This window comes from Rhineura floridana, chromosome 3 (assembly GCF_030035675.1).
Source record: "Rhineura floridana isolate rRhiFlo1 chromosome 3, rRhiFlo1.hap2, whole genome shotgun sequence".
In the NCBI taxonomy this organism is placed as follows: Eukaryota; Metazoa; Chordata; class Lepidosauria; order Squamata; family Rhineuridae; genus Rhineura; species Rhineura floridana.
In genome coordinates, this window is record NC_084482.1 from 97181997 (window position 1) to 97195944 (window position 13948).

General features: G+C 40.4%; 1 protein-coding gene across 5 annotated transcripts in view; it reads right to left on the minus strand.

The window, feature by feature from the left end:
* Nucleotides 1-2101: 2101 nt before the first annotated feature.
* ARHGAP26 (Rho GTPase activating protein 26) overlaps nucleotides 2102-13948 on the minus strand; it is a 421406-nt gene continuing 409559 nt past the window's right edge. For 3 of the 5 annotated variants that reach the window (XM_061616980.1, XM_061616986.1, XM_061616985.1), the window contains exon 23: nucleotides 2103-4038. In XM_061616980.1, coding sequence (XP_061472964.1) covers nucleotides 3950-4038 — 89 coding nt within the window. In that variant the 3' untranslated portion in view covers nucleotides 2103-3949. Of the gene's footprint in view, nucleotides 4039-13948 lie in introns of all 5 variants that reach the window. The other 2 variants (XM_061616981.1, XM_061616982.1) reach the window with 1 other exon arrangement.

Here is a 13948-nt window from a genome sequence, read left to right on the forward strand (position 1 = left end):
GTTAGCTTTTTTTCAAAATGTTTTATCCCAAATGCTATACTTCACTAAACATGTGACATATCTTGGAGAGGAAGGAGAAAAGGGGAGAGAAGACATGACAAAGCTACCATACAGAGTGCTTAATTTCTAGTTGTATATGTATACGTGAATTTTACCCAAATATAAGACTGATGCTTAAGGAGCTGCCATTCCCAATTTATTTTCTCTGAGGATTCATGTGATGTCCCCAACTGGAAGGGAAAAGGGCACACTTGAGTTGTTGCTGTTGCATAAAGCTCATCTTTGTATTTCTCTGTACTGTGCCATTTAGTCTGAGGGTCAGATTTATCTTAAGTTCCCAATAGTAACGTTTGGGTCTGATTATGAAGTTTTATGTTTAAGACAATTCTATTATTATTATTATCATCATCATCGTTGTTGTCGTCGTCATCATCATCATCGTCATTTCTTTAATAAGGCCATGGCTTTTAATTCTTCACTAGTTTGAATGCACATCATGTTTACAATGTACCTTCCATCAAGGATTTCATAGTCAGGACTGGTCCTTGATGAGGAATTCTGCTGGAATATTATTGAAATTTCTTGGGCATAATCTACATATGCAGCAGAAAGAGGTAGTAGAGTTCTGCAGTGTTATAATGGGCTGTAATTTAGGCTACAGGTAGAGAGTGTTGCACTTTTGAATGCTCCCCTCCACAGGACAGAGAAAAATCCCTTATCCCTGAGTAGTTTCAAACTGGACCATATTCTCTCTTTCCGATGTGCTAATTTTCTACTTGTAGAGTTGTTTTTTTACATTGGAAGAGAGTAGTGGTATAATCCACTCTACCATAACAGGATTCTACTACTTCATTTCCCTGCATCCATTGACCACACACCTGAGCTCCTCATTTGAGAACCCTCTGCACCAGACCTACCAATATTCTGTGTAGTTTCAAGTAAACACTCCCATTTACTATGAGCAACGACTCACAATTTAAAAACACAGTTCAAAATGCTATCACTTAAAAACACTAGGTATGCTGGAATTGAAAGGACATTTCTCCCTTATTAAAAATATTATAGGAATCAAGGTGTTCCTCTTTATATATATTAAACATGCTTCCTTCTGGGATAAGAACCTGGTGTTGTTCTGAGATTATTATTTTTTAAGAAAACAAACTGAACAAACATGCACACACCAGCCTTTGAGGCTGCACTGAGGAATGTTGCCTCCTTGACTCTTTCCCCTTGTGCTATTTTGCTACTGAAAATGGTGACCCCATCTTGCCCCCACAGGGTAGTGCCTAAAGTGGGAGAAAAAAGGGATAGTTAGGCCAGACTCCTGCTCATGTCCACCTGAAAAGAAGTGGAACAACATGGGTGTGAGAGGGATACAAATGCCCGCATCTGTTACCCAGCAAGAGTACAAACAGCTTTGTGGGGGAGAATTTCAACAGAAAAAACATCATCAGGGGAAAGTCCCAATCCACCTGCATGGGTATCCCATTTCAAATTATAGCATCAGTGTATGTGCTTGCGCACTTGCTTATTTAAGAGAGTGGAAGAGAGAATGCTAGCTAGCTCACCAATCATGATAAACCATGAAGGAGCAAGTGTATGGAAGCCTCAGCCTCATATGTTCCCCCGCTCCTCCTGCAGTGCAGACATAAAGAAATCAGACATTTTCTCTTCTGTTTTTAGTTAACTGCAGCTTGTCATTTCATTCAGCCCCAACAAACTGTGGTTAATCTTTACTATGGCTTGCTAGAAACAAGCCAATGCCAAACCATGCAGCTGGCTATTTTCAAGATTAACTACAGTTTAATGTTCAGATAAAAGAAAAAAAGATGTGTACTACATACAACACACATACATTATTTGTTCAGTAAACACTAGAGTTTTAAAATGAATAAAACAAAACAGGAATAGACACCTGCTACTCTCCTTCAAAGATGCTTAAAAATATTAACAAAAGAAGAAGAGATGTCTAAAAGCTACTAAGGATGGCAGGAAAAGTCATTTTCTCTCAAGGTGCGTACATTTGTGCTTCCCTTTGCATCTCCTATTAAATAGGTCCAAATAGTGACTGAATACCTAGTTTATTACACTTCTATTAAAAATCAGAATATATAAAAACTTTTACTCCACAATATTTCAAATCATCATATTTACATCTCAAATTTAAAACAGTCAATGAAACATACAGCAGTGTGAACACTCAAGAATTTAGGATTAAATTAAAACACATTTTACAGCAGAAAAAAAGTCTATGGCCACTGAAGGATGATAGTACAGCAGCTGGAGGGGGGGGGAGACCACAATCCACCAGGAAGTGCTAGGATTTCTATTTCTGCAAGTAGCTTTTAAATTTCAATTGAACACAGTCAAACCTTTCTATTTTAAAAAAGCAAAAAAGCATGATATCTGGAAAGCTTGGCTTTCAAATCATATAATTTTTTTAAGTGTAAATTTCACACCTATGCAGAATAATATGCAAACAACTTCAGAGCTATTTAGAAGAAGGATGCATCTGCCCCCAAATAAGTATTTCACTGAGAAAGGCATTACTGAAAGGCATCGTTAATGAAGAGGTGAAAACACCAATCCTAATATTTTATATGTGTGTTTTTCAGCTTTTTCACTTGGCTACACAATAAATATAAGATTTTAAGACAGTTGACTGTGTGGAGCAGGAGTGAGGAACCTGTGGCTCTCCAGATGTTATTAGAATTGTCAGAATCCAACTCCCATCAGCCTGTCAGCATGGCCAAGGATGAAGGGAGTTGGAGTCCACAAAAATGGATCTAAAGCTATAGATTCCCCACCTGTGGTGAAGAGTGACTACCACAGACACACACAGACACAACACGCTACAAAGCAAGAGACACCATGTCAGAAAGCAGCTGTTGTGAATGACAAAAGTTGCCCACATCCAAGAAAGAAGAAACCCCCAGGTGCACAGTAAGTTGTGGGCACTTGTTTCTACAAACCTGTGCTGGTAAGTGATAACAGAAGGATGGCAAGTCATTCGTCTACATAAGCCTCCAGGAAGGAATTTTTTGTTTGAAAAGACTGCAAATATTTTATAGTTAGAAGAACCCTCTTAGCTATTTTGTTACAAAAATGTATTCATGAACTTTGGTCCAAAACATTATTTTCCTCATATTGCTAATGCTTTTCTGGGATCAGTTGCTATGCACACTGCAGAAAACATTCACTTTCTGGTCTTGCTTGGACATTAAAAAAATTAAAAGCAGTACTGTAATGCAACTGCTGCATTGTTTTTGGTGTATGTAATGATTCTCATTATAGGAATTATTTATGGACTGATTCCTGTCCAGGATGGCTAACCTCTGCAGAAGACAGCCATTAGTGGTTTGATGTATATAAGCATTATTTTCACCTTCTGAAGACAAAAGGAATAGACATGATTTCATCCCACCAAATTGGATGCTAATTTTTGCCAGCCAGAGGGAAGCTTAAGGGGTCCAATACTTTGTTCTGCTAGCCTTCCCTGAATGCCAACTGATATGGCACCAAGGGACCAATCCTGCAATCCTTTTTTGTGATGTTGGGCAAGTAGCTCCAGTTAAATGGGGTTTTATGTCAAGTAATCATGTTACTTTTATACATATATCCTGCAAATATCTTGTCCTCAAGAACTAGAACAAAACACAATTTAGAAAGTGGGCACACATCTTTGGTAGAGGAGTAGAACAATCTCCACTGAAGTTTCTCCTCCTCCCCCCTTTCATCTCCACCATTTTCTGCAATGTCTTTGTACAAACAATACATTACATAAGGAGGAACATACATTATTTACATAAACATTCATCTGAACAGGTATCAGAGTCCTTCACCTTGCTTTTCACAGTGGCAAACAACAAATGAACTACAATATTCTAAACGGCAGTTGTCATAGATACCATGTAAAGCTCATCAGAGTTGTTTATGAATGTGTCCTTAGTTATAAGAACTCCACATAGTTCTCAGGGATCAATCCTGTTTTTCCATTCAGGGTTCCTTCCAACCAGCCAGGCTCCTGAGATGGATGAACTGGAAAGAGAATTGGAGGCTATTAGGTCTATAAATCTGAGACTTTGAAACAGAACTAGAATGTTGGCTTACCTGTGTATCTCCTCCTAGTGGCCATAGGACAGTTTGCTTATTGCAGCTGATCCTCCCCTTAGCCACAGACAGACAGGGCAATTCTCCAGTTAAGTTTTCGTCCAAGCAGAGGAGCTCCACACATGCCCAGACTGTGCCTGAGCAGTGTAGGTCTCCAAATACTTTCCAACCTAACAGAACAACTTAGCAAATCTATTTCCTGTATGTCTAAATAAGGAAGAATCTAGAAAGAGTGAGGAGACATTTAATTCTACCCCTAAATCAGGTAACAGATATTCGAGGGCACTACTGAAGAATGGACCAGAATTCCTTGAATCTACCAAGAATTACAGAACATTTACTGGTAAGATAAAATTCCAGCTTCTGCTCTTGGTGAACAAAGGACAGTCCATTCAGTGGAATCAACAAAAGCAGTTCCATTCTCAATGGGATGTGTCCTCTCTGAGTCACCTTCTCCCCTCAAAATCTCTCCCAAAATCCTAAGAAGTGCCCACCTTCCAAAGACAGAATCTGAATGTGATAATGCATTAATCATTTGAAGCCTTGTATATGTATGGATTGATATCCATGTGAAACTGCCTGCTTACATATGAACCTGATCAGTCTTTGGGATTGGCCTTGAAGGTCTTGCTCTCTATCCCATGCAGGCAGCAACAAAGGACAGGGTGTCTTTGGCAGAGGTGTTGCAATTATGGAACTTCTTTCCAGTGGAGATTTGCCATGCTCCCTCTCTTCCTACCTTCAAATGGATGGTAAAAACATTTTTTAAAAAATCCAGCTAGCTTTAACTAGTGTCCTACTGTTTTCATGATGTTCTTGCTGAAGTTTTATTACTACTGCATCTTGAAATTTAATTATTGTTTATTTTTGTTGTTGTTTGATGAATTGTTTAATTATGTATTTTGTTATACTGTATTTTATTTTTATTGTAAGATATTATTTGTCATGGAAGAGCAGGATATATTAATAAACTAAACTAGAACTCTACAGAATTCCTCAACCGCAGAACATTCCTGAAAGGGTGTTCCTCATCTCTAAGAGTGTTCTGTATTCTTGAGGGGGGGAGATGGGGAAATGCCAATAGTTGGTCCTAATATGTAGGGAATCCCTTCTTCCATAAGAAGAGCTACGTGGAGGACCACCATATCTCTAGCTAGGCAGGAGAGCGATCTAGATGATCAGTTCATCTTATGGCACCAAGTGAACAGAAAGGAAGATTAATGAACATTTCTAGATATTGTCAAACATGAGCTGTTACACAGCCTAAATATACAAGTCAGGGATTAAACTATACAACACAAAGAAGTCTAGCAGACACTTCTCTTCACTTCATGCTATCAATGCAACCAGAGAGACAGGAGACTTTGTGGGAATTCATTTTCTGATACAACTCCCTCTACCTTTTCACTTCTGGGGAGCCAGGGTGGGAGACACAACCACCACCACCACGCACATGCTGCAATCACTGATACAATCCCTGCCATAAATCCACCAGTTTCAGCTACATTGCTTCAAGGATTAATTTGAACACTTACTATACTTCTTCTCCTTTGGACTTAAAAACAATGCAATGCCATCAATATCAATGGCACTTCATCAAAGATTTCATACTGTGTTACAGAGACTGACCCGTTCCATGGAACTAACAATCTCAATTGTGACTGCAGATTATACGGAAGGAGAAGTAAGGATAACAGTGGATATGATCCACCACAGTTATATGCATTTGGGCTTTGCTTTAGTAGGAGGTGAGGACTAAGGGGTTAAAGTCACAGACTTCATCTCTCATTCGCTTGCTGAACACCCTAAATGTTTATTGTTCCCTTTTGCACATTTCCCTATTCTGTAGTGCTGAGGTTTAAAATTCCTTCCCTTGTGGCATATTCCTCGGTCTATAATTCCCCTCTAGACTATCTTGCCTAGAATTCTTTCCCACAATCTCCTTCCCTCTACCCTCCCTATCCCCCCCTTTTAGCTCTCTATGTTTATGTAGTTAACAGGCATTAGGAAACTATATTCCTGTTTGCGAAAGCCATCGTGATGACAACAGGGTTACATAAGCCTGGTTATACATTCTAGCCCACAGGAGGAGGAAGGAAAAAAGGAAGGAAATATTATCAAGAGGCAATTGCTGTTTCTATGCAGATAATGTAAAAGCCACTCTTGGGAGTGAAAGGATTTTATACAAAAGAAGCAGGAAAGCTAACCTTCAATACTTAAGAAAATTAAAGCACTTATTCTCTTTCTGCTTTGCTCATTAATGGGATTTCCTATGCTTAGCTTTGGAAAAGCATTTCCTCTCCTGATTTAAATTCTTAGAAGGTATTAAGCATGAGGGCAGCAGAGCACCATGAAGCATGCCCTCAGATAAACACTCCCCAAAAGATGTTTAATGTAGCATGGGCATCTCTCTTTGTTACTTGGAGTGACATTAGGTCAAACTCCCTCAAAAGAATGCAAACAATATACTCTGCTGCAAGGAAAAATGTAACAGCAGAAGGGTGACATTTGAACTTGAGTTCTTATTAACTCAGCAAAGTAGGCCTGGAACAAGAGTGAGATGAGGGTGGTGTGGTTTTGTAATTTCAACTCACTGCCTGCTCTGAAATCTTAGGATGGAACATAAAACAAATCAAATCACATTAATTCTGAAACACCAGGTATTGTATTCAACGTGGCACTGACATTCTGTCAGAGCAGCATTTTTCCTTGTGCAACAGGAGCACTCTCCTGCTGTGCACCCCCTGTGCATTCTGAAGGTTTCCCCAATCTTCTGGAGCAGATTTGGGTACCATGTGGAGTGTGTGTTGGAGGGGGGTAGAGTCTTGTTGCATTAATGCTAATCCTTGTGCTAGCGCAATTACTGAAGGTAGAGCCTGACACTGATTTTATGCCTTCTACGTTAAATTTTACCCTTGTAGTCCCTTTTAGTACCACTCCCTATATATTTGTATAAATGTGTGTGTGTGTGTGTGTGTAGTATTTTATGTAGTTTAATTGTATTTTATGTACTTTAATTTATTTTAATGTTTTTGTGATTTTATTGTTTACAATATTATTATGTACGTGTTTGATTTTATTTTTGTAAGCCACCCTGAGTGCCCTATTATAGGGTAGAAGGGAGGGATAAAAATAATTTAAATAATAAATAAATAAATATTTAGTAGCCCCAGATTATTGCTCCATCTCCTATTTTGTACCCCCAACATCCACGCCTTATGAGGAAAAAGCTTAGCTTACAAATATAGATGATGCTATACTTTCTATTTTGAATGAAGTACTTTGTCAGCACCTTGTTTGTAACCTTTAAGCATCTATTATACTCTTAAACCCATAAGTGGGCCAAATCCTCATAGAAATCCTTAACATATCCTGAAAGCCTACTGCCACCTCCATCAGGATTCCTCTGATGGAAAGCCAGTGCTGCTGCAATAGGAATATGCAAGAACATCTTTGAGTTTCCAACAAGTGGGAAAAAAGTGAGGTCTGTATCCAGTGCTGTCCAGAGCTTGGAAGTAACTCATTAGAAATAACGAGTTACTTGTAATTTATTACTTTTTAAAGTAACGAGTAGGTAACTTCATTACATTTTACTAGTAATAGAATGACTAGTAATTTCCCCACTTTTTAGCAGCAATCGTAACATCTCTGGTGTTACGTTTGGACGTTACTGGGGGGGAGCAAGCAGAAGTCTTCTGTTCCTGTGATTGGTGGACAGAAGACATGTGCTTCACACTGGGCTTCTGTGCAGCCTTGCTCTTCCCTCGTGCTCTGTGTTAGGAAGCATGAGGGAGGAGGTGAAGAGGCAGGGGGTCATGGAGCGCCAGAGAGAAAAAAAATGGACAGTGGAGGAGAAAGCCAGGGCAAGGATGATGGAGAAGGCAGCAGCAGAATGGAGGTGAGTGACAATGGTGTATGTGTGTGTGTTACCCCCCACCCCCACTCTCTCTTCTGCTCTCTCAATCGCCCTGCTCCCCACCCCTGCTCTCCCGCTGCCTGCCCTCCCCATTGGCTCAATCACTCAATCGCCCTGCCCCCCATCCCCGCTCTCCCCCGCCTGCCCTCCCCACTGGCTCAATTGTTCAATTAGTCTACCCCCACCCCACTCTCTCCCCCACCTGCCCCTCCCTGCTGGCTCAATCACCCTGCCCCCCACCCACTCTCTCCCCCCACCTGCCCTCCCTGCTGGCTCAATCACTCAATCATCCTGCTCCCCCATCCACTCTCTCCCTCCACCTGTGCTCCCCACTGTCTCAATCGCTCAATCGCCCTACCCCCACCCCACTCTCCCCCGCCTGCCCTCTGCTTGCTCACTCGTCCTGCTGCCCCCACCCCTCTTTTTCCCCACTTGCCCTCTGCTCGCTCACTCACTCACTCATTTGCCCTGCTGCCCCCACCCCCTCTTTCTGCATTTTTTTTAAAGTAACAACACTGCATATTAAGGCACAGGATAGGTGCCTGCCTGGAGGAGCTTACCATCTAAAATTGGATATGGGAGTCAATTTGGTGGATTACTTCTGAGCATAAAAAAGAATTGGTGGATTACTTCTGAGCAAAAACGTTTTTTAGAATGCATAGGATTGGTTCGCAGTACTTAGTGCACAGGCCTAAACACACACGCATTGATCTCGCTAAACATACATAGGATTGGGCTGCATGGTGACTGAAATAAGTACACTTGTTTGGAAGCAAGTCCAATTGAACTTAATGCTCTTGTTAAAGAACTCTGGACCCTCCCCCCCCCCAAAAAAAACCCCTCCTGCTCTCTGGTGAAATATTTGCTTTCTTCCCCACAAATGGTCAAGGACAGATGGATCGGGAATAAGGCTGGCTTCAGAGTACACATGAATAGGGTAGACTGTTTGTTCTCCAGATTCTGAATGGAGGAATTATGGATGTTTTGTTTGGGTCGTAAAAACCCAGGAAGTTCAGTAGGGTGTATCATGTTTGGAAAGTTCTGTGGATTTGAAAGGAGATGCCTCGAGTTGAACGTTTTCTGAACATACGAGGCTGCTTTATACTGAACCAGAGTAGTGGCTCATCTAGCCCAGTATTACTGCCTCTGACTGGCAGCCACTCAGGCCAAGGGCTTTTGCTATTTTTGTCATCTGAGATCCTCTTAACTGTCAGGGATTGAATTTCGAAGCTCAGCACATGAAACAGATATCCTCTGCTACTGAGATATGAGTTCTCTGTCTGGAGGCTCCTACCTTACTGAAAGTGTTGAGGTAGTAACGGATTCTGAAAGAAGTGGTTGGGCGTTGCCTTTGCATATGTATGTGTGTGGTGATACTGGGGTATCCGGCAATAATGCTTCATTAATATAGCAGATTTCAAATGGCTTATTGAGGACCATTAAGTGAGATTGGAACTGGGGATCCTGCAGCCAGCTTTTATCTGGATGTTTGGTGCTTTTGTGAACTGAAGTTAAATCAAACTGTCAATCTTACAAATCTAAGCTTCCGATCTAGGAGCCTAGGGGGAGTGTTGGCATTCAGACTATTTATTTGCGATAATAGCTCCAGGAAGTCACTTGGTTATAATGGTTGTCTTTTTCGCAGTCCATGGTATGCACAAAGCTCTCCTCCAACACCACATTTCAAATGCGTTCATTCTTCTCTTATCCCCTTTTTTCACTGTCCATCTGTCACATCCGTCCACAGAGATCAGGAATACCATGGTCTGAATGATCCTGACTTTAGTGTTCAGTGATACATCTTTGCATTTGAGGACCTTTTCTAGTTCTCTCATAGCTGCCCTCCCAGTCCTAACCTTCTTCTGATTTCTTGACTATTGTCTCTGTTTTGGTTAATGACTGTGCCGAGGTATTGATAATCCTTGACAAGTACAATGTCCTCATTGCCAACTTTAAAGTTACATAAATCTTCTGTTGTCATTATTTTAGTCTTCTTGATGTTCAGCTGTAGTCCTGCTTTTGTGCTTTTCTCTTTAACTTTCATTATCGTCATGGTCTGTGGGTGGGTAGGAGGCAACAAGGGAGGAGGTGGAGAGTGAGATGGGGTGGAGTGGAGAAAACAATTGTTTTAAAAAATGGAGTGGAGAGAAATAGGAGCCAGAGGGCAAGAACATGGTTAAAGGAGGAGAAGGAGGCAGCAGCAGAATGGAGATAAAGAACTGTGGAGGTGAAAGATGACAACATGTTTTGGCACGCAAAGTGGCCTCCACCACCCTCTCTGGCTACTGTGCTGCATTGGCAGTATTTTAACTTTTTTGCATCTCAGGGGAAAATGTTTGCTTGCGTGAATGTCCCTTGGTGGCAGGGCACGGTCTGGGAGGTGGTTAAGTGAGAGAGATTATGCTGGATGGCTGAGTGGAGGGGTTGCACTTGGTTTGATGTGCAAACATCTCAGTAGCGGCCTCTGTCTCCCTCCCCGCCTCCCTTACCAGTGGAGAGTCCACCATTGCTATCTTATGGATAAAAAGAATTATTCTACTGCCTCTGTCTGTGTGTGTTTATTTTTAATGTTGTTTTAGGCTACTTAGATGTGCAGCAGCCAAGGCCAGCACCTTATAGGTGTTTTTTTAAAAAAGTAACTGAAATGTAATGGTAGTGATTACTTTTGAGAAAGAGTAATCAGTTACTTTAGAGCAGTTGTAATTGTAATGGTAATTACTACTTTCTTGGGCCATGTAACTGTAATTTATTACTTTTTAAAAGTAATCTTCCAAGCTCTGGTGCTGTCCATGCATAAGTGGGGCTTCACCTGCCTTTCCTTCCAGCTATGTTGCCTGCACATGCAACAGACGTTTACCATCCTCTCCTCCTCCCTGCAGCTTCCCATACCCCCATAAATCTGCTCCAGAGGTCCCCCAACCCTCCAGAGCAGATTTTGAAGATGTGGGAGACCTCTGGAGAAGATTTATGAGGGTATGGGAAGCTGCAGGGAGGAGGAGAGGATGGTGAACTCCTGTTGAATGTGCAGGCAATGTTGGATTCCACTGTAAGTATTAAGGAAGATAAACTAATATTTCATTCCAAATCTGGGATCGTTTAGCTGAATGAAACAAAGTCATCTGAGTAAATATGTCCATGATTTTATGACAATAGATGAGAGGTCATCTATTGGGGTTTTCTTTTCATTCTTGTTTAATTGTGCCATTTGCTCAAGGAACTCAAGTCAGCATCCATGGAAGGTATCTCATTTCATTCTTTCCTTTGCACCCCGATTGATAGGTTATGTAAAAATGTTTGCAAAATGTGACACAATAGTTATTATACAAACAGCAACCTAATTGTGACTTTATTAGAATTGTTAGTATAAAGGTTGCTTTTACTTATTCATACTCTATATCTTTTTCTATTTTATTCTAGCCCACTAATGTGTATGAGGACAAGTGTGTGCATGATTGTATGTGGGCATGTGCAGGGAAAACAGGAACTGAAACAGGTCAAAACATAATGACATTGGAGTAAGTACACTTTCAGAATTTGAATAGCTACACTTTTCTGTACTATGGCATTTTGTTTCGATACTGATCATCAAAGTCCCTCTTATGGTTAAACCAGCAAAACAACGAGGCACTTGGGAATAATAGATCTCTGGGTTGGTCTTGACTTACTTTCTTTCCCAGACTTGGACTACATATTTACTTTTTAAGAGGAAACAGTACTCACATCTTAGGAAAAGATGTTAAAATATCAACAAAATGGAAGTTACGTAATCCCTTAAAATATATAAAATAGACAGGCTGGCAAATTATGTGGGCTCATGTGTGCTGGATCTGTTTAACACATGTGTCTAAACTTCTAAGGGTGTCAGTAACAAAAACTGTATTAGAATTAGCTGTACAAATTTTATTTGTATTCAGAAGTTAAGTCCCATTGCGTTCAATGGGACTTACTCCTGGGTAAGTGTGTACAGAACTGCCGTCTGGGTTGATCAATCTGAACCTATTTCAGGCCCAGGTGTCAACTTTCAAGCCCTGGAATTTTAGAGTAATATAGGTATATATTGCTCTAAGGAGAAAAAAAACTATATTTTTATTGCCCTAACTGCTGATTTTTTTTCACCCATATATCTGTACAGTCCTTATTACACTGGACTTGACTGCCCCGCTTTTTGATAAAAGCAATTTCCTGAGCAGGACTGTTTGACTCTCCATCTTTTCTTCAGTCTCTCATTTCATTATATACCCATGGAGTGTATCTGATTAATCCAATTTTTGTGGATACTTTATATTTGTAGACTAATTCGGCATTGTACTGTTTTTCTGTCTCCTGACCTCAACTCTTTCCAAAGCCTTAGTCCAATTAAATTGTTGTATTCAAAAGGTTAATGCAATTGGTTTTACCATCCTTTCAATGGATTTCCATATTCACCATTATTATATTTAAGCCAAAACATGGTACTGTTTATGATGAAGCAACTGAAGGCCATCTGAAAATCCTTGCTATTATTCTCAGCAGGTGAGTATTATATATGACAGTATTTTGCTTTAAGGTCTCCCGCCACAGGCAGTAAACTTAATCTTCTCAGGAAGAGGATGAGAGGGACAGGGGAAAGCTTGCAATAATACCAAGGAAGGCAGAGAAAGATGTAGAGAGAACATGCAAATGATTTAAAGAGATGGAGCAACTTGTTGCCAATTCTTTATTCTATTCTGTCTGAATCCTGGGAAGGGTTAGTAGTGTAGAGAGACAAGGATTAACCCTCAGATGGGGGGTTATGTCTGTTTTGCTGAAAAATTGACAACCCATTCTGAACTGGCTTTGAAATGATGTTGTATGATGTTGTGGTCATCCATAAGCACAAGGAGCTCCTGCTTGCGCAATGGTACTTTCCATTATCATTTTGAACCAGGTCTAGCCCCTATACCCTTCTCTCCTACAATGTTCCATCCTTTAATACAGTTTTCACCAATGAGGTGCCATCCAGATGTTTTGGACTACAGTTTACATCAGCCTCAGCCAGCATAAGAGTTGTATTCCAAATCATCTGGAGGGCATCAGGTTTCTGAAAGATGCTTTAACAGATAATCCCATTTGAAGGTTTCATAACAGCTATGAATTGATACGGTCACTAATGGATCTGTTTTCATTTGTATTCCTGTTCTCTGATCACTTTTTCAGAGGCCCTGCTCACAGCCTTGTGCTAAGTGCCAACATGCACAAGCCACCACTCCAATAATAAAGTTTTGCAATTCTCAGCAGAAGGAAAAAAATATTAAACTCTGTAAAATGTTTGACAGGAACAAGGTATTAGACTGATCAAATTAGTAGGAATGATCTTGGCATGCCTAATTTAAAGAACTTTTAATAAGGTAGTTAAGGAGATACATAGAAGAACATGGCCAGTAATTTCATAGAACAAATATCCAAACTAACAGATGGAGCAAGTATTTTTAAGGAGTCCTTGATGGCTGACAGCTAACAGCAGAAACTAAAGTAAAGTACAAGGTGTAAATGAGGTAGAAATATAATTAAGTGTTGAAAGTATACAGTCCCCTACAGAGTTGTTTAAATATGGGAAGCAACTCTTTGAATAGTCAGGCTTTACTGTGATCATAACAGCAGGCTGAAATTAAATTGAACTGAAAGAATAGAAAGGAGATTCTGCTCTTTTAATTTCATGAAATAAAGAGGTTTGCAAATATTTCACTGCAGTACTACTGTTCATTTCTCTCTCAAGTTTCAGGTGAAGTGCCAGTCACTGCCTCTCAGCCTCCAAGGAAGGCAATGGTCAACCCCCTCGGAATACCGCTTACCATGAAAACCCTATTCACAGAGTCGCCATAAGTCGGAATTGACTTGAAGGCAGCACATTTCCATTTTGCCAAGGCCTTTATATTTCACCAATCTTTTGTTGTGGGTTCGGCC